The 20215-nt window shown below is 36.5% G+C and overlaps 1 protein-coding gene across 1 annotated transcript in view; it reads left to right on the top strand.

Moving 5' to 3' along the window:
* The window catches only part of FGF10 (fibroblast growth factor 10), a 61831-nt gene extending 58222 nt beyond the window's left edge, over positions 1–3609 (top strand). Inside the window, exon 4 of the mRNA XM_082301433.1 lies at positions 646–3609. Coding sequence (XP_082157559.1) covers positions 646–843 — 198 coding nt within the window. The 3' untranslated portion in view covers positions 844–3609. The remainder of the gene's footprint in view (positions 1–645) is intronic.
* Positions 3610–20215: the final 16606 nt, after the last annotated feature.

Here is a 20215-nt window from a genome sequence, read left to right on the forward strand (position 1 = left end):
ATAGAAAACCTTAATCCCTGGTACTGTACACAAAATTACTTCCAACGTTGTTTAGTCAGTAAGATACAAGGTCATATATGATTCCTTTTTAGGCTAAGCCTCTCTTCAGGTCAGCTGAGTGAATACGCCTAACATCAATTGTGATAGCAGTATAACAGTGATTTGCACCTATCCAAAAAATGCCCTTTTTCATGTCCCATGTGGTCTAAAGAGTCTTACTTTAAATAAGAAATAGACCTATTCCACACATATTTGTTTAACATATGGTATCAATAATCTCATCTCATTCAAGATATTTAAGAGTTATATTTGTTAGAACTGAAATGTGATTAATGATTCCAAGATTGCTTCCTCATACTTTTGGGTTTATGACCGAGAATTTGATTTAGTATTGTTGCCATATTCCACACTGCTATATCTATGCATTGAATAATTAATTATATCTTTTGTTATTGCAGTTTAACTGATGTTGCTTTATATGCTGTGGACACGGTGAAACTTTCATTTAAATATACTGTAGAATCCTAAGAGTGTCATATAGAGAACACTACAACTTTTGAAACATTTTTAAAAAGTATTTGCCTTCAGTATGCTGAAATATTATGTTTGTTCTCAATTTGTGGGGTTTTTTTCTTCTTTTAACAGAAGGAGTTTAATAGCGATTGCAAATTGAAGGAAAGAATAGAAGAAAATGGATATAACACATACGCATCCTTAAATTGGAAGCACAATGGAAGGCAAATGTTTGTGGCCCTGAATGGGAGGGGAACCACAAAGAGAGGACAGAAAACAAGAAGGAAAAACACTTCAGCTCACTTTCTTCCTATGGTAGTCATGTCATAGATGAACGAACTATTTTTTTGATGCAGTTGAACCAAAGGCTGTTATGTCAAGAATATTTGGTAATTCTCTTAAAAGGTAGACTCAGAGAAGTAGCACAGACATCTGCATGTTTGAGATGAGAGCAGGGGAAGCCTTTGAAGGTTTTGTACTTATTGCTGGCACATGAAATACCTTTATTTAGTTCGTTGTTGTATCTTATAATCAAAATGCAAGCTGGATCAAAGGGGATGGAATTTATTGCCAGTGTGAATTTTTTTTTTTTTTTAAGTCACTGCAGCAGACCTTGATGGACATAAGACAATCTGTTGCGTGATCTTCATGGGGAATGCTATTTATGGAATACTAACTCATATCAAAGTCCTTAATTGCTCATTCAAGCCTGATGATTCAATGAACAGTTAGACACACAAGCATTTACTGGAAGCACTTGGGTCATATGCACAAATAATGACATTTCTGGAGAAGCCTTGTGGACAAATGGATAGGATATGCAAAGTAGTGTGTAACTGTTCTAACAAAATGAATAGTATGGTTTGCTTGTATGTCCTAAATTCATTTCTTTTTATTTCTCTCTAAGTTATTTATTTAATAGGATGTTAAATATCTTTTTTATTTGAAATGTTTCCTCATTTGCTTCTTTCTTATTTTCCCTTTTTCTTAGTACTTCACACAGAGGTTGATAGATTAAAATGTCAAAACCTCAGAAGTACTCAGAGAATAGGTATTAGACAAGGCTTTAAAGGCAGAATTTAGAGTGTATAATCCATTTTTTTTCCTGAACTGTCTTGCACTTAAGCAAAAGACCAAACAAGCAGTGCTTGGATTTATGGTATTGGGTATCTTTATATCGGAGAAATATTTGTACTTATCAGCACTCAAGAACAAACTTCAAGAATACTTTGTTCAAAGGGTCTTTCTGCTATTTTGAAATTGAGAGAAGGGGCCACATCTGTACTTGGGTGCCAATGCATCTGTGTATATTCATCTGACTTTGATTTCAGTTTGGAGCTAGGATCTAACAGACTGCTATCAGTGTGATATTCTGCAGCACATGTTGGGCTGGAGCCCTGATGTGGACAGCCCTGTTAAAATCACTGAGATTGGAAGTGGTAAAATAAAACTCTAGTGTGTAATTCCTAAGTGTAACATTTGGCCTCTGAAAGGTAAGCAAGAAGGCAACACAGTCCTGCACTCCTTATTCAATTAATACTCTCATTCAACCCATTTGCCATTGGTACCCAACTTGTAGAATCACAGGCATATAATGGGAGCAATATCTAAGGGCTGCAAGACAGGAGATCCAAAATCAGGCTCGTGCGTTTTTCAGAGATTATTACTCACGTGTATATTATATATGAGAGCCAACTGAAAAGCTGTGCTGGTTTTCAGCTTTAGCATGCCTTTCATAACCATCACAGTAACTGAAGGCTCAAAATACATAATATCCAGCACATTTTTATGAAGTGTTACTCGTCCCATGGCTTAACTTGAGCAACTGCAGTATAATAAAGTTAAGCATAATATGAAGTCTGTTCAATTAAAGGTACATAAGGTTTGTTTTATATTTTGCTTTACTCAGTAATTTTAGAGAGCTCTGGATAGCTCACCAGTGTAACCATATTGAGATTCATTTTGTTAGAGCAGATAAATAGGAAACAATACATCAAACAATTTGTACCACTGTCTTCACATTGTATTCCACTAAATAAATAAGCCTTTGCAGTGTCTTTAGTAAGAAACAAAAGTAGTGTAATATTATTTTGTTCTAAATACTTTAACTGATAACTATAAGATTATATTGATGCTGCAGTTTATCTTCAATATTTCTTGTTGTGAAAAAGTTGGTTTTATTTTTATTGTTTGGAGACTGTATTTTGGTACAAAGGAGAGCCTTGCTTAATGTGTCTTTTTGAGAATGTTTAACCTCTATAAAGGCTGGTGTTGTTGGAATCTTCTATAACTTATTTAAGTCAATGTTTAACCAGCACTTCAATCTTAATCTGTTATTTAAATATTAGCTGTTTTTTAAAAAAAAAGCAAAAAAAAAAAGCTTTCCCATAAAATACAGAATGGTCAGATTATATTTCCTGTCCTTACATAAAGTCAGCTGTTTAAAAACTAGGAATTCATTGAGAGACAAGATATTTTTAGTTGATAGCTGATGTATTTCATGGTACTTTATCTCCAGTTTTCTTCTTCACAAATGACATTTTTCTAGAAAGGGTAAAAAGAATTTCAGATTCTAAATGTAATTGCAGCTCACAGCAAAACTTAACTACCATGATAAAAGCGAGTTTCTGTTTAAATTTGTAATCAGTAATTAAAACTGACAAGACATAATGGACCACCCATACTGAACCTTCAGTATGAGTTTGGATGAATGCAGTATTGAATGACCACTTAAAGAACATTTAGGGTACAAATGAAATTCTCTTCTTACAGAATTACCTAGATGACTTGGTCAGGGGAGAATTATGCATAAATATTATCATAGTACTCAAAACACCATGCTGCTCAAATGACAAGATCAGGAAATATCACTTTCCCAAAGTGAGCCAGGAGCCATTTGTGACATGAGTAGTGGTTTCTGAAAACTCACCAAAATAAAAAACCCTTGAAGGAATCAATGATTCCTGTGTGTTTGGTATACTGTAACACCCACTGTAGTGGGAGCAAACTGCAGATATTAGAGTATCCCAGATCCTCAACCATAAGCTCTGTTTTCTGTCACCCTGAGCAAAAGAGTCTCCTGAGTAAAAGGAAAACAGGGGGAGGGGTTTAGAAAATAAAAGGGATACCAAAATCACTGAGCAACAATGTATAGTATGTTATATTTAAATAAAAATAATAAAATGTGGGGATTAGAGAATAAAAGTATTGTCTTTGTTTTATTAACCTGAAATTGTACTGCACAATAAAAATAAAAAAGAAAAAGATCTGTTGTACTATGGGCTGTGATTTCATGCTGTATACTCCCCAAACAAATATCATTTGAACATTTCTAAGTATTTTTAATATTTTGTATGTGTGAGGCCACTGTCTCCACACTAATAACAACCAAATGCTTCAGATTCTTCCTGTATCTGAATCCATCTAGTTTTATACAGTGGAATAAAGCAATGAATTCAGAGGAAGCATGTTTGATGAAAGACTGAAGGGGTTTAGGAAGAAGAGCATGTTTTATTAAAGTAAACTTCAGATATGGAAAAATAGTTACATTTTGTGTAAGAGTTCATTCAAGACATTTCAGGTTATGACATTCACTATCAGTTGGCAAGCTTTAGAAGTAGGAGCACAACTTCGTAGTTCATGCCCCTCCTGAAACTGGTTGTGTCTATTCACGCAAACAGTAACAAGGAGTCGTCTTGAAACTAATGTGTGAAAACAACCCTTCTTTTGAAGTACCAAGTATCATTATTTACTCCATTAAGTTAGACTGTGGGACTGAATTAATCTTCCTGATTTCCCATTAAATTGGAGAAAGAAAAGTATAACACGTAACAAACACTTTCTGCTCCAGCTAGTCAATGTGTCAATACCAACAGTATTTTTCAGAAAAAGATCCTGGACTGAAACAATTTCAGTGCAACCTCAAGTAACAATGCAAAGAAAAGTTGTTTCCATGGCATTGTTAGCAAAATATAGAATAGGAAAAATTAATTAATTTTCAACCTGTAAATTATGATTTATAGTTATACCTCCAAAACTTTTTGAATCTCATATTTAGCTATATGGAGCTTTCTTGGAATAAGTTTAGGATTTTCTAGTGAAGCACAGTGCATCTCATACCTGATTGATGTATTTTCACTTATTAATCCCAGAAAAAAAAAGTTCTATCTCCTTTGTCCTCTACAGCAGTTTATAAAAATATGCTCCTGCAAAAGACAAAATAAACAAATCATGACTAAACCTCAAGTAACTGATAAGGGAGTAGTGATTTCTGAGTTACTGCAGTACAAATGAAGAGAATTTCCACTCCTGAAATTCCTCAGCAGGACTTTTAGTGATGCCACTGTATGCTATTTTGTTAAAGCAGAATAGAATCATAGAATGTTAAGGGTTGGAATGGACTGTAAAGATCATCTAGTCCCAACCACCCCTGCTATGGGCAGGGACACTAGACCAGGCTGCCCAAAGCTTTATCCAGCCTGGCCTTGAACACTTCCACCACTGGGGCAATCCACAATCTCTCTGGGCAATGTGTTCCATCCACCACATTCATAGTAAAGAATTTTTTCCATACGTCTAACCTAAATTTCCCCTCTTTCAGTTTGTACCCATTGTTCCTTGCCCTATCACTGTAGTTCATGTCAAAGAGTCCCTCTCCAGCTTCCCTGTAGTCCCCCTTCAGATACTGGCAGGTTGCTATGAGGTCTCCACACAACCTTCTCATCTCCAGGCTGAACGGCCCCAACTTGCTCAGCCCATCTTTTTACGGGAGCTGCTCCAGTCCCGTTGTCAGCTTTGTGGCCTCCTCTGGACTTGCTCCAGCAGTTCATGTCACTCTTATGCTGGGGACACCAGGGCTGGACACAGTGCTCCAGGTGGGGTAGCAGCAGAGCAGAGCAGAGGAGCAGAATCCCCTCCCTTGACCTGCTGGCCTCATTCCTTTGGATGCAGCCCAGCATTCCATTGGCTTTGTGGGCTGTGAGTGCACATTGCTGGGTCATTCAGTGAATGGAATGAAAAGTTAGTATCTGCTCCATTGTTTACATGATGCCCAGAAAATTTTTATACTTTCCTTTATTAGAAATACTCGAAGTTTGACTTGCCCGTGTTTTCAAAAATGTGCATCACTCTTTCACTGCTATGTGCAGTTTATTTCCTGTCCAGTTATGGTCATTTCCTATGATTTCTTCCTTTTTTTACATGTAACAGCAAGACTCCTAAATAGTTCACTGAGGGAACTTACACCGCTGATGTCTGCAGTACATTGTCATTAATATCACGAACAGAAGACTCTCATTTTTGGTTCTATGTAGAACATGACATAGAGAGCCTGTGACACCATGGTGTTTTGATAACCCTTTTCTCCCCTGAAACTTCACATACTAGTAAACATACAAATTAGGCTCAAAAGTATGCATTGAGGATAACTTGGTAATTTTAACAACCACTATACACAAGATACATTGCAAATGAAAATATATTTTCCACCTTCCTTCCTTTTCCATGGCTCTCTTGAGGAAAAGATATGACATCATTACTATTATTATAGTTGTTGTCATTATTATTACTACTACTACTACTACTACAGTCTTCGTTGTTCTTACTAATTGGTAGCCAATACATGACCTGTTGTGGTCTTTGACTGAATCTTGCTTCAGTGACGAAATAGGATAGAGATATCAGCAGTCTTGTAAAAGAAGGATCAATCTCTTTCTCTTCCTTATGGTCAGCAAATTCAACTTACTGAGTGCTACTGATATAGCATGCAGTTTGTGCTCACTTAAATATAACTTGAGCTGTATGATTTCAGCGTTGGAAGAAGAGATATGGCTCTGTTTATCATGTTAAATGAGTACTGTATCCCTTGCCTGACGGAGATGGATAAGATTTAATCCATTTATTTATTTAACTGATTGCTTCTTAAATGCTATGAAGTGAACCATACAGTGTGAGAGAAAAGTCTTGCTGATACCCATAATTATTACATTTCTGTGGTAATTGGGAGATGCAGTGGGAAGGCACAGTGTCAGAATTGTTAAAGTGCTTTACAAACTCCTGCGGCAAGGTTCAGCCTATATTCACACTGAAAGCCACCATCAAGTTGCAGATGAATGCCTGGGTGTTGAGATTGAGGAATACAGAAGCTCTGATTGGCCCTGTACTCTAGTGTCTTAACCATTCTCCACATCAAAGTCACAACAAACTTGAATCTGATCACATGTACAGATGTAGAATGTGAAGGCAATTCTACTGACAGTCAGAAAGTGGCAGTGGCCAAGTTTAAGTGACCTGCAGCAATCTTTTGTTTCTTTCCCCCTCATTCTGTAACATTTAACACTTTCCTTGGACTTTTTTCAGAGGCCTGACACACAGTTTTCCTCATTGCAGATGAAATGCATTACAGCATGAGGTTTCTAACAATACATCCTATGTGTACCAACTAAGGATGAAAACTGACATGAAAAACAGCAAATTAAAACCCTCAGGTAGAATCTTGTAAACAAGCTGTTGCTGAAAACTGCCTGTGACACACAGGACTGAATGTAAAAGCAGACCAGTCCTCAGCACTCACATGACAGGCATTATGCTTGGTGTTAAGACTTGCTTGTATTAGATTTTCCTCAAACTTTTAATCTATTTTGTTATGAAGGACGTCAGTAAGATTCAGACAGTCATACGAGCTTGTCCACTGAGGATGTTTAATACTAGACACAAGGTTTTGGCACAAGAAGTACTTGAGCTTCTTAGTGCTGGACTTTGGAAATGTACATTAAGGAAATACCATAAAATTTCTCCATTCTTCTGCTAATCCCTCCAGCTATAATTCTGTGCTCACTGTTGGAGACAAAACATTTTAGAAGCAAATTTTTTTGTCTCTGAACTAACAAGACATGGATTTGACAGATGGTCTGCTCAGCAGAAAAAAAAATTGTGGGATGGTTGCACTCAAAGGGCTGTGGAGAGCAGTTGTCCATATTGGGACTGCCACGTTTTGGCTCCTCTGTCAGTGACATGGACAGAGGGATTGAGGACACCCTCAGCAAGTTTGCTGATGACACTGAGCTGTGTGGGGTGGTTGACAGAGGGGAGGGAAGGAGTGCCATCCACAGAGACCTGGACAGGCCTGAGAGATGGGACCACGCAAACCTCATGGAGTTCAGCAAGGCCAAGTGCAAGGTCCTTCACCTGGGTCAGGGCAATTCCAAGCACAAGTACAGACTGGGCAGAGAATGGATCAAGACCAGCCCAGGAGAAAAAGTTTTGGGCATGTTTGTGATCAAAAAGCTTAACATGACAGGACAGTAATGCCTGCTTGCAACCCAGAAAGCCAACCACATCCTGAGTTTTATCAAGAATCCTGACCACAGGTCAAGGAAGGTGATTCTCCCCATTTACACCGCTCTCATGAGACACCACCTGGAGTACTCTGTCCAGCTCTGGGGTCCAAAACACAAGAAATATGTGGTTCTGGTGAAACAAATCCAGAGGATAGCCACTAAACTGATCACAAAAATGAAACACCTCTACTGTTAAGACAGGATGAGAGATCTGGGGTTGTTCTGCCTGGAGAAGAGGACTCTCCAGGGAGACCTCATTGCTGCCTTCCAGTACCTGAAGTGGGCTTACTAGAAGGCTGGAGAGGGACATTTCACAAGGGGGAATTGTGAAAAGTTGAATTAAGTTGAAGGAGAATAGGTTTAAATAAGATATTAGAAAGAAATCTATAATCCTACAGAATGAGATCTTCTCAAAAACCACAATGCTTATGACCATCATATGAGATCATTTCCATATCATCATGTACCTGTAGCATCATCTGATTTTGAGGTAGGACCTCAAAACTACTGAGGAAACATTAGATTAAATTACTTCTTCAAATATGTTGAGACCAGTCAAAACTGGCATTGATTTTTGATGCACATTGAGCTGGCCATTTTGGTAGGTTGATAAGTAAAATTTTAACCACAGGTAATCTAAGAATAAAATTATCAAACTGAAGTAAGGGAAATTTAAGTCAAAGTATTTGGAAAAACCTTGTTAACACTAAGAGCTCTGAAGTAAACTGATTAGGGTAGTTGTACAACTTACAGAGTTTTAGGCATGTAAGAGCTGCCAGGAATGGTTTACCTTGCCTGATTCTGCTTCAGAGAGGAGCATGGAGTAGATCACTTGCAAAGTTCCTTACAGTGATATTTTGTATGATCCAATTAACCATCTACTGAACCTATATAGAACACAAGACAATTAGCAGCAGGCATAAATTCCAGTCACTACCAACATTTTCAAACTCAAGCCAGTAATATGTAGAGATCCTCTTAAAATTATCCAGAGCCATACAGTTGCCCAATTACTTCACACAAGCGTGTTGCAACAGGAAAGAAACATTAGTAGTTAAAGTCTTTCTAAGTAAAAGAAATCAGAGTGACTAAAAGCAGACAAAGAACAAGTTTTTTCAACAGGGCACACACTTCCGGGAAATGTTAGCAAGCTGGTGTTTGGTCCCATCTTACTAACCTTTGTAGAGAGATGCAATCTGCATCTGACTCAAGCTTCCATTGCAGGAGACAATACTGGCACAAGCAGTTACAACACAAAAAGGTCAGTGCCCACCTTTCAACACAGTAACTTGCACAGAAAGCAAAAGATAATTTTCATAGATAATTGCTGTATTTTTCAGTGGTTCTTGCAGGAATAATGCCACAATGAATAAAACCCTTCATTAACCCACTCCCCCTCAAAATGCATGTCCTAATAGGAGTTGACTTATGGATATTGTTCAAGAAAATTGACTTATTTCAGCTTTAACTAACAGTACTATAAATAAACCTGTAAATAGAATCACAGAACAACAAAATGGTTCAAGTTGGAAGGGAACTTAAAGATCATCTAATTCCCACCCTCCCTGTCATAAGAAATGAGAAGAGACACCTCCAACTAGACCAGATTGCTTAATGCCCTGTCCAGCTTGGCCTTCAACACTTCCAGACATGGGTCATCCACACCTTCTCTGGAAAACCTGTTCCAGTGCCTCACCACACTCACAATGAAGATTTCTTCCACAAATTTTTCATATTTAATGTAAGTTTTGATTTGATGGCAGCTTAATAATTTGTAAAGTTCATTTCATGTTGTTTTCTTCTGTTAATTTTAAACAGGGTGTGGTAGTTGATCAAATAACAGACTGACCCTGCATTCTATAGAGCCCTCTATTTTTACTGGGAAGAGCTCAGCCCCTTACAGTTTCTTCTGCTGACACACTGTATCACCATCTTCTATACAGGGTGAAAAGGTCTATTCTAGGAAAGAGGGAAAATACACAATGGTCATGACTATTCTGTTACTGCAAGCATGGCAAGGATTCTGCATAACTAAAGTACAGTGAGAAGAGGGCAAAATTATTCTTCCAGTTAATTGTAGCACTAACAGATATGGATATATCATGAAATATTGTATTATGCTGCACGTTCTATTGCCATATTCTTGAATTCTATGTTTATATATATAACATGTAATAATAGCATGTAATAATATTTATATCTAACAGTTATAAATAACACACACAAGCACAGAGGCTTGTACCATTGGTAGTTTCCTGCCAAACTCATTATATTGTTTTCATTTCTTTAGCTCTGGAGGAACACTGATGTTATTCACTGCTGGTGCTTTTACAACTTAGGTAGGAAGTTTGCTTAATCAGCAACCTTCAGAGATAATGCCCATCTCTAAAGTCCACAGCCCTTACAACTCCATCTGACAGTCTTGTACCTCAAAATCATTAAGGCAGGTGTTCTCATTTCACTATTTGACAGCTATCAGTTTGCTGTTCATCATAGAAATACAATTGTTAGCTACAGCTGCTCCTGTTATCAAAACTCCACTGGTTTAGATGCCAAAAAATAAAAGATAATACACATTAATGATTCAGTATGATTACTTATCTCTTGTTTGATATAGTGGCGTATGACAGAGAACAATAAATAAATGAGTGTCATCTTCAAAGTATTATAATGCATACTTCTAAGATACATTTTAAGGAGGTTAGGCTGATGCTCTTTACTGAAGAGATAGAATTCAAGGAGTAATTTATTAGAAAATAAAGTAAAAATTATACAGGTTTTCATTTGGAGATTTTGTTTTCTTAGTCCAAAGGAAAGAACACGAACAAAACCACTGCAGACATACCAAAATTCAGAAGCATAAATCACAGCTAATATCTCAAGACCATATAAGTCACGTAAGACCTATCAGGGAAAATCCTCTTCTTTATGGGTGGGCAAAGACAGAAAGACAATTATTGAGTGCCAAGCCCTGTGACAGAAGAAAGATTTGAGCAGCTGCGTCCTTAATACTCATAATAAGGGGACTCAGTGCAGCTGGCATCTGAGCCAAAAAGCAATAGAGTATAGTCCTTGAAGTATGTCACCATGTTGGTATTTCACCACACAGCACATCTTTCTTACTCAAAAGTTCAAGGAAGGAATTAGAAGTAAATTAATATTTACCCATTTGGAATATAGTATCTAGGCAAGACTCCATTATTTTAATTCAGCAAACAAAGTTAGAGAGAAAAACATAGTAATTGTCTATTGTGCTTTGGAAGAAAATACTGCATGTATTCCAGAGAAGTGTAACATGAACATTGCCAGTGCACTGTAATGACCAACATAAATGCTCAGTGTTGTTGAGAAGTGGCAGGATCATCTATGTCAACAAAGAGCTGCAGAAAGGGGAGAGTGGATGAATCTATAGACAGACAAAACTTTCACTGAAAATATTTTACCACAAGTTACTTCTTATTTAAGAAAATTGCTAGCTCAGAGCTATAATGCATGAGAATAATAGGGATTGTAACAACACTGTAGAGCCAAATTAGAGCCTTAATCTTTTACTTAGAAGGTATGCCCTAAGCACAGTAAGATGATATAAGGAGTTTTATGAATGGGAGATCACTGCAAAAAACAGCTAGGCCAGGACAGGCATCGTACCGTGAAAGCAACAGAAAAATTTAAATGTGACTAGAGGAGGAACACAGCAGTGATAATAAGTAGTATTTGGAAGAATGAGTTAAATTAAGTTTGCAGAACCTCACAGCAAAGTTTCAATGTAAGTTTTGAGCAGTGTCTGGGCCCTAGGAAGAAGCTGAAACTGTCTTCAAAATCAATCCTAGAAGCAAGCTGCTGTTGGCTTCTAAATATTAAATTAAATGTGATTTTGTTTGTTTCAAGCCCTCACACACTGTCCACGTTGTAAACATTTTCCTGGTAACATTACTGGTTTTTGTGTAAATATGGAGAATTTTCTTAACTTGAGCCAGATTACATTTTAAACAAGCACCATGTAATGAGGATGGCCCTAATTAAACGGAGGACTGCTGGCAGTACTATTGCAATACATAGAAATCTTGTGCCATTTCCTGTCTTTTTTCTATTGAGCATGAAATCCACAACAGATTTCCTGCCACCTAGGTAGAACTGAACAAGGCACACTCTCACTCTTAGACTTCCCTGCAAAAGCATAAGCCAGTACTGTACGAAGTCACAGCATTGGCTGTGGGTCTGTGCAGCAATCTGTGCTTACCTGGGTACATGACAGAGCCTGTGCCAATCCAGGTGCTTCTACAGGGAACATTCAGACAGTTTAGCATGCATTATAAACCATATCTCTAATATTGAACAGACTTAGAAAATCCAGGGACTTTCTGAGGGAAGAGGTTCTTCACTTTGGCAGCTGTTGCCACACAACATCAGACTTCACTTTTTGGAAGAATGGCAACTTTAACCGATAGTTAACAAGGTGCAAACAGGGAAAATAGATCTGATACAGTCAGTGTTTTGTATGACATGTTCAGGTAAGCCCCACACTCTGCTCTAAACAGTGCTTCCTAGAAAGACCAATAAGAGCAAGAGAAGTGTAAAAATCAGAAACAAATAATGAAGTCAAGACAAAAGAGAAGAGTTGAAATAGAAAATGCAAGAAGCTGGCTGCACAGTGGGCTACCAGACTTGGTTTTGTGCAATTATCTTTACTTTAACTTACTGTCTGCAGTGATCATGAGAACTCCATCTGTACAATCATTCCGTGGAAACACTTCACACTGAATGAACCACTGCTTCCAGACTCCCACAACTGTTGTGCCTTTGATCATGTGTATCTGAACAACAGCTTTTTATACATATTCAGTTAAAGAATTTTTCAGTAATTGCACAAGACAATTATCTTCTTATCTTTCTTCACATATCCAAAAAGCATGAAACTAGAGTGGAATATCATTTCATCTTCACAAATTTCTCTGTCATGGCTGTATTTTCTCAACCAGTTTGTAAGTGACTATTGCCTAACTTGTGCTTGACTAAAGTATATCCACTTGAAAATGATCTTATCTCTACAGGAGTATTTGAAGAGAGAGCAAGTCCAGTTTTGTCGGTTTTATTATTTGAAATTGTGTTTTTCTGGTTTAATGCAAATCTTAGTTTCAGCTTTCCTTTTTTTTCACTGTAGCTAAAAGCCAGAGATAGCTAGTGTTTTACTCTCTTTGAAGGGCCAAAATCAAGTCACTCCCTCTGTTTCTGAATAGTAAAAATTCTTCCAGTTGCTCAGCATAAGGCACATTCCTCCTCCTCTGATAGAGTTTATTTCTCTTTTTTTTTTTGGTGACAGCATCTGCAGTATTTTACCACGAAGATGCAAATCAAAAATCCTGGTTTTTTACCCCTACTTATAAGTTGGAGCATTACATTAGTTCACTTTTTGCCAAAGAATGCTTTTCATGAAGTTAGTTTGTACAGATATGTAAGAAATTGGTGTTTATGTCCAGGGCAATGATTAAAATATTAATATTAATATTAATATATTAAAATAGGGAACTCCTGTCTTTTCAGTTGTTTTTTTCTGATTACTACCTTTTGCTAATGGGTATATTATTTAACGTGTTTTACTGCTACTTCATAATTTAGATCTTTTTTAACTGCAATAAGATATCATGCCTAATGGAAAATTTATAAAATATAGTATATCTACACATTACTTTTATCTGTCAAACTTGTTCTCTTATTAAAGAAAATCTCATTTACTTCATAAGGTCTAAATTTCCGCTGAGTCCTATTAGCTACTACAATACTTTCATTCTCTGGTTCACAAATCTTGTTGCAGAAATTATATAATGCTGGATGGTTTATATACCATGGAGTTGTCCTACATGCCTTTCAGAAGATAATTGCAATTTTGTAATTTGCTTTGTACCAGGGACATGATTTAATTCAGTAATTTTGAATATAGTCTGAAAGAATCCAAAGGATTAAGAAAAACAAACCTAGCATCAATATGTGTAATTTGCTGAATATAAGTTCACATCTTCATTTATATTGAATCTGCAAATGGCTAAGAATGATTCATCTAATCATTGACAAAAGTTTGCTGCAGGAACATAGCAAGTAAGAAAATTCATGCTGGTTTTGTTGCTTATGAATCACTTACTAATGAGTCACACGCAAAATTTGGCAGTACCCAGTAAAAGAACCAAGCAATTAATTACTGAATCTCTCTGGAAATTGACAGTTAATTTTCTATTTGCCTAGTACTTATTACTACTAATATTGTTTCATCAGTGAGCTGGAGATATAACCCTGACTCTATTCCAGACCTTTTTTTCCAAGGTATAATCCATACCTAGACCATCTCTGACAGAAGTTCATCCAACAGTTTAACATACCTACTTATGGAAATTCTGCTGCTTTTTCAAGTAGCTTGCTTGTGTGTTAATCTGGCCCTTTGAGTGAAAGTTTTTCTTAGTATCTAATATAAATGGTCCCTGCTACCAATTAATCTAACTAATTCACATTCTGTCTATTACAGAGATGAAAACACTTGATCACCATCCTCTTTGCAATAACCTTTTATGCATTTGAAGCTTGTTATCATAGCCCTTCTTCATTTTTCTCTTTACCAGACTAAACAAATGAAATTCTTTCATACCTGCCTTGGAAGTTATGTTTTCTAAATTGCTTATCATTTGTATTATTTATGACAAGTTATCTCCAATTTCTGTGTCTTTCAGCAAAAGTGTCCCCTCTTCTAAAAGTGCTCATCAGTATAAGGTAGCATGAAATAAACACATCTTAAATCTAATGAGATACATGCTTTTAATAACTTTCTGAAATGTCACTTGCCTCTTTTATAAATGACATTCAGTTGCATATGTAGCTCCAACTTCTTTCCTGCATTTTCCAAGCCAGTCATTGCACATTTCCTATTCATGTAGTCAGTGAACAATAGGTAAGACAACTTTCAACCATCAGTGACCTCACTTTATATCAGTTTCATTGACAACCCTAAGTCCTCAACTTGATTGACCATGGAACAGAGGGTTGCATGGAAAGCATCTATACAGTACAGATAAATATTAATCCAGACTCAGAGCCAAAATTTTTATGAACTAAGAATTTCCTCTCTCTGTCCTCCAACATTACTCACTACAGACTTGTAGCTATGTCCTATCCTATTCCTGCTCTAACAATTTAGTTAACACATCTGCTTCCTGAGATCCAGAAAGTACGTCAAGCTAAATTGCCTCAATTTTCATCTAAACCTCATATAGACAAGTGTTTAATTTAGTTAGCTTACTCTAACATATAACACATGTAACATGTTTATGTTACTCTAACACTTGCCAAGCCAAGCCAAGCTAACAGAGAGCTAACTGCATCTATAATAATGTAGAGCTATCTTACAAATCCCAGATATTGTTTTAAATATCCCTAAATAAGTAGTTAGCCTGTCTGTTGAAACAAGCCATTTTCTGAACGTTACTCCTAATATTATATAATAAAAACCCCCCAGGAATATTTTTTATCATTGTGAGCAGATAGTTAGTTGAGGTTAGCTTTAGAAAGCCTTTAAGGTTTTTTTTCTCTGCCTTAGGACAGGACTGATGGAATACATCCCTGAAATGCTCACTATTCAATTGGATACTAGGGACAATTTCTTCACTGAAAGGGTTTCCAATCTTGAGATTGGAACGGGATGTGCAGGGAACTGGTTGAGTCACCACCCTGCACAAGTTTGAAGGATGTGTAGCTGTGGCACTTAGGGACATGGTTAAGTGGTAGATACGGCAGTGTTGGGTTTATGGTTGGACTAAATGATCTAAAAGGTGTTCTCCAAGCTAAATGATGGTATGAGTCTGGAATATTTTAAGGAAAATTAATGTCACATTTTAGGATACTTATCTTGAACTCCACAGAGGAGAAAAATAAAAAGAATTTTCATAATTGTGTGCCACCCAAAAGTTTTCTGCTCATTATTTTTCAAATGGCAAATTAACTTTCATTGGACTTAGTGAACAAAAAGCCAGATTTCAAAAGTGATAAATAATACTGTTCAAACAATATTCATCACTAAAACTCACTATTGTTAAATGATATGACAGCGGCTTACTCTGAACAATTCTAGAACCAATATGCTTTGAAAAGAGATGTGAAGGTTGACAAGAAGTTTGAATTTCATTCTGTTATTCTCCTTGTGATGATATGTCCAACTTGAGAGATATTGAGTGATTCTAATGCCTACATCCAGCTGCTTTTTAATGTAGAGAGTGTCCTGAGTCTAAGGAACAGAGCCTAGGACTCTGTCCTTGACTACATCCTCATCACATTGATGTGCAGACCATCAAGAATACCACTTCAATTCTTCCCCTTAATTTTGAGGGAACTAATATTCTTCATTCAGGATTTTAACTGTACTTGCTAGACTAAATACCAAGAAATTGCCTTAATTACCTATCATTTATTTAACTGTCACTATGCATTTAGCAGGTAGGTTTTATAAGTAATGTCTTACTTGGCTTTCTCTTCTTTAAGATCACATACCATGCACTTCTACACCTACACCCTGCAGTGTTAATTCCACGTATGAAAAATCAGACCATCAGTATCCAAAAAAAATTTCTTCATTTTCTTCTTTCACCTATTCCAATTATGGAATTGTTGATTCCATTAACCTATTGAAAAAAAGCAGCAAATCTTCAGCTGCAAGGTCTGTAACACTGCAAAATTTATAGCTAAAAAGAAGACACCCTTCAATTTTGCAACAAATCTTTTAGAAAACATTGTAAATATGCCTGCTATCACTTCTGCTACATGCAGTCTGGGATGTTCTCCATGCCATTGTTCCAGTGAAACAAAAGGTTAAAATACTCATGACACAGGTCAGAAGAGAATGGAAGAGAGAAAGATCTCTAAAACACATTGGGTTGTGTTTAGGTGATAAATGAGCAGTATGAAGATTAGCTTATCTTTAGATAAGCTCTGATATTATGGTGCATGCTGAGAACAGGCTGCTGAATATAAACAGTGTCTTACTGAAACCTGCTTGATGCTGAAACTAAGATGTAAAGACTGGTGCCCTGATATGATTTAAATCTGTTTCTTTAATTACAAAATTACTTGTTGGGTTTTCAATTATTTAATTCTGAACTTAGAGCCTCAGAAAGGCTTGTTTTTAAGCCATATTTCATCACTGGTTTTGAGTGGTATGAGCACTGAAATATTAAGGAACCTCAAATGATGAAAGCAGGTTAAAAAATATAAAAGTGCTATCTTATTTGGCTTTGACAGAGTGAAACTGAAGCTACGGAGAATGGGGAAAGCCCATATTAAACACATTATTGCAGCCTTACCCTCCACTTCTGAAGGGCAACTGTTGAGTGCTAAATCCTCATGTCACCTCAAACCAAAAGCTATCCCCCTTTGAAGTGTTTACTGTAGAAGAAAGGAAATATGTTTGCAATCTTGAACATAAACCAAACTTTTCAAAATATGTCTCTAATGTGTAAGCATAAAGATAATCTTGTGAGTAAGGCACTGGACTGGAATTCTGACCTCAAATCTCTGCTGCCAGTGGCTATAGAGGACCTTGGAAAGACAGGTAGAGACAAATATAAATAAAAATGCCTATAGAAAAGATTCAGAACTGTGTATGTGGCAGATATGACGACTGTACCAAAGTTTGTAATCTTATTTACCTGCTTTTCAGAAACACCTTGTAGTTAGAAGGTGGGTTTTATAAGAAATATATTACTCAGCTTTCTTTTCTTTAAGGTCACACACCATGCACTTCTACACTTTCAATCTGACAACTTTTATTTGTTTATTGCTTAAATCCCATAGGCACTTTATTCTTTTTGGTCAGGATTCCCAACTCTCTATGTGTTGTACCTCTTACAGTGATCCACTATCTAAGCTTCAAGCTGCCTCCTAAGCATGCTTTCCTTCTGTGTGATGTACTCACAGGAGCTGAGGATTTGGACAGCTAATCTTACATCAGCAAAAACAAATCAACAAAATATATATGGCAATTGTGATGTGACAGAGAGTGGAAGTTTCTCCCACAAGGGTGGATGAATCCCTGAAAAGGTCATGCTTACCAGAGTTCTGAGAACACATTTCTGAGTGATAGATAAGGAAAACAACTCTGCCAGTCACTGTGTTGTGGAAGACAGCAGACGTATTTGAGGCAACAAATAACAATAAGGTGTTGTCATTAAAAGTTATGAGTTCTCTAAGCTTAGGCATTATTTTAAGCAATCAATTTTAACATCAAAAAGCAATAATTGACATTTTCTACTCTTTGCCCTCTACAGAAAGAAAGTAGTTGCTTGTTTGTTATTTCTTCAGTCAAACTGGACTCAGTGGCATGAATTAAGTCCTCAGATCAAGATGAGATTGGTCTGTTTAAAGGCAGTTAAGCATATTTCACTAATCTCATACTGAAGCCCTGAAATGCAGCTCATTCATTCTGACCCCAAGGAAGTCTGTATGGGGGTTTATAAGTTCTTGTGTTTTACAAGCCTGTCTTTAAATGCTCTGTTTGATGCTGTTGTTCAATGCTTAGGATCAGAACATTGTTCCTGGATGTTCATCCCAAATCAAAACACCATGGCATTAAACATTTTCAGTCGAATATAACATCTAGAGAATGTTCCACATGTTTGGCGGACAGAGAACAGCTTATAACACTATTGCAATTACATCCTCTACAGATGGCACATGCTGTATGGATTACAATGTTGCTTGTTCTGTTGCTGTGGACTCAGTTTGAATTGTCTGTGAAACATTTGAACCATAAATCAATTCTTCTCTCTCTCAAATTAAAATAAAAACATATTTCAAAGGGAATTCTGCGCAAAATGGCAAGAGTCAGGGGTCTAGGGTAACCTTTCAGTTTGTATCAAGGACAAGGGGCCTGCTGAATAAAAAATAGAGGAAGCGGCCTCTTTTATTTAACAATTTTTTTCTCCTGACCTCATACACCAGAAAGAAAATCTTCATTGGAACAAACTATAATGGAAGACAGACTATGTTCAACCATGTCTTGCATAGATCTCCAGGGCTGGCAATTGTTCCCAAGAACTTTTCCATCAGTGGAAAACTGAGCCAAACTCCTGCTTTTAAAGCCAAACTGTTCATGGCTAGAAGAACTGTAAAATGTTATAACAAAATGGTTTTCAAACTGAGCATTGAGCCAGATGACAAGGTGATGTCATGGCTTGATCAAGCCTTATATAACTGTTTAGGTATGTGGCAACATTAACTGTCAGTTGCTCTCACTCACATTTATCGTTACCCATGAACTGATCATCAGAATTACTGTATTTAGAGAAACCCTTTAGATAAAAATGTCAAATGATTTTTGAAAAAAATCTATCTTTTAGTGTTGATCTTGTGTTGCAATTACTCCCAGACCTTATTGTGGTTTCCTGCACAGAATTATATCCTTAAGCACACCAGTCCAGCATTTAATACAGACACAGGACAATAAAAAGTCAGCAGCAGGAGACAATATGTTTTATATGTGCAGTTAACTTTACACAGTGCTGGAAAATATTGGCAAGTGGCACTTAATTATGTTACCCCTGGATTCTTAAAACGTATCACAAAGAACAAAAGGCACAAAGCACTTATTTACTGTAGTTGGGTTTATGAATGTTTTTCAGAGGTACAGACTTTACACATTAGAATACAACATCAATATGTCCTAATTTTGCTAATACAATTATACTTTCTTGCTTGTGTTCTTTGCTTACTCTTAAATAATTTTCAATTAATAATTCTATAAAAAGTGTTTTCATTTGAGACATTGGAGAAATTATTCCAGTCATATTTATTCCCAATATTTTTACTATGTTGGCTCCGGATGTGAAGTAGAGGAAGGCAGAGGATTTTCTGCTCCATTGCACAATGCCTAGATCTGGAGATAGTATCAGTAATGGAAAGAACCCTATAAAACAAAAGGCAGTCTACAGGTATATCACCAGCTGGACATTTTGCCTTGCAGCCTACTAAGACTACATGCTAACATGAAATTGCTGGAAATGCTGAGTTGAAGGTTTACAGTAAAAAAAAAAAAAAAAAAAAAAAAAAGAAGGAATTATCTGATGGTCAAACCTTTGCATTTTCTACTTAATGGTACACTCAGTTCCCAATGATTTATTCCCATCTAGGTAATATTGACCAAATATGTACGCAGAAACCATATCTCATTTTTTTTATGTCTTGATAAAATGTTTTAACAAGAAATTAAACTGGCTTAGCACAGTCATATCCCTAACTTACAGCAACAAGAGCAAAACTTACCACCTGACAGGAATTGTCTGATTTAGCAGCTTGTGCAATAGTAATTTTATATATTCACATAAAGAAAAATACTT

Source organism: Coloeus monedula, assembly GCF_965178545.1.
Source record: "Coloeus monedula genome assembly, chromosome: Z".
Classification (NCBI taxonomy): domain Eukaryota; kingdom Metazoa; phylum Chordata; class Aves; order Passeriformes; family Corvidae; genus Coloeus; species Coloeus monedula.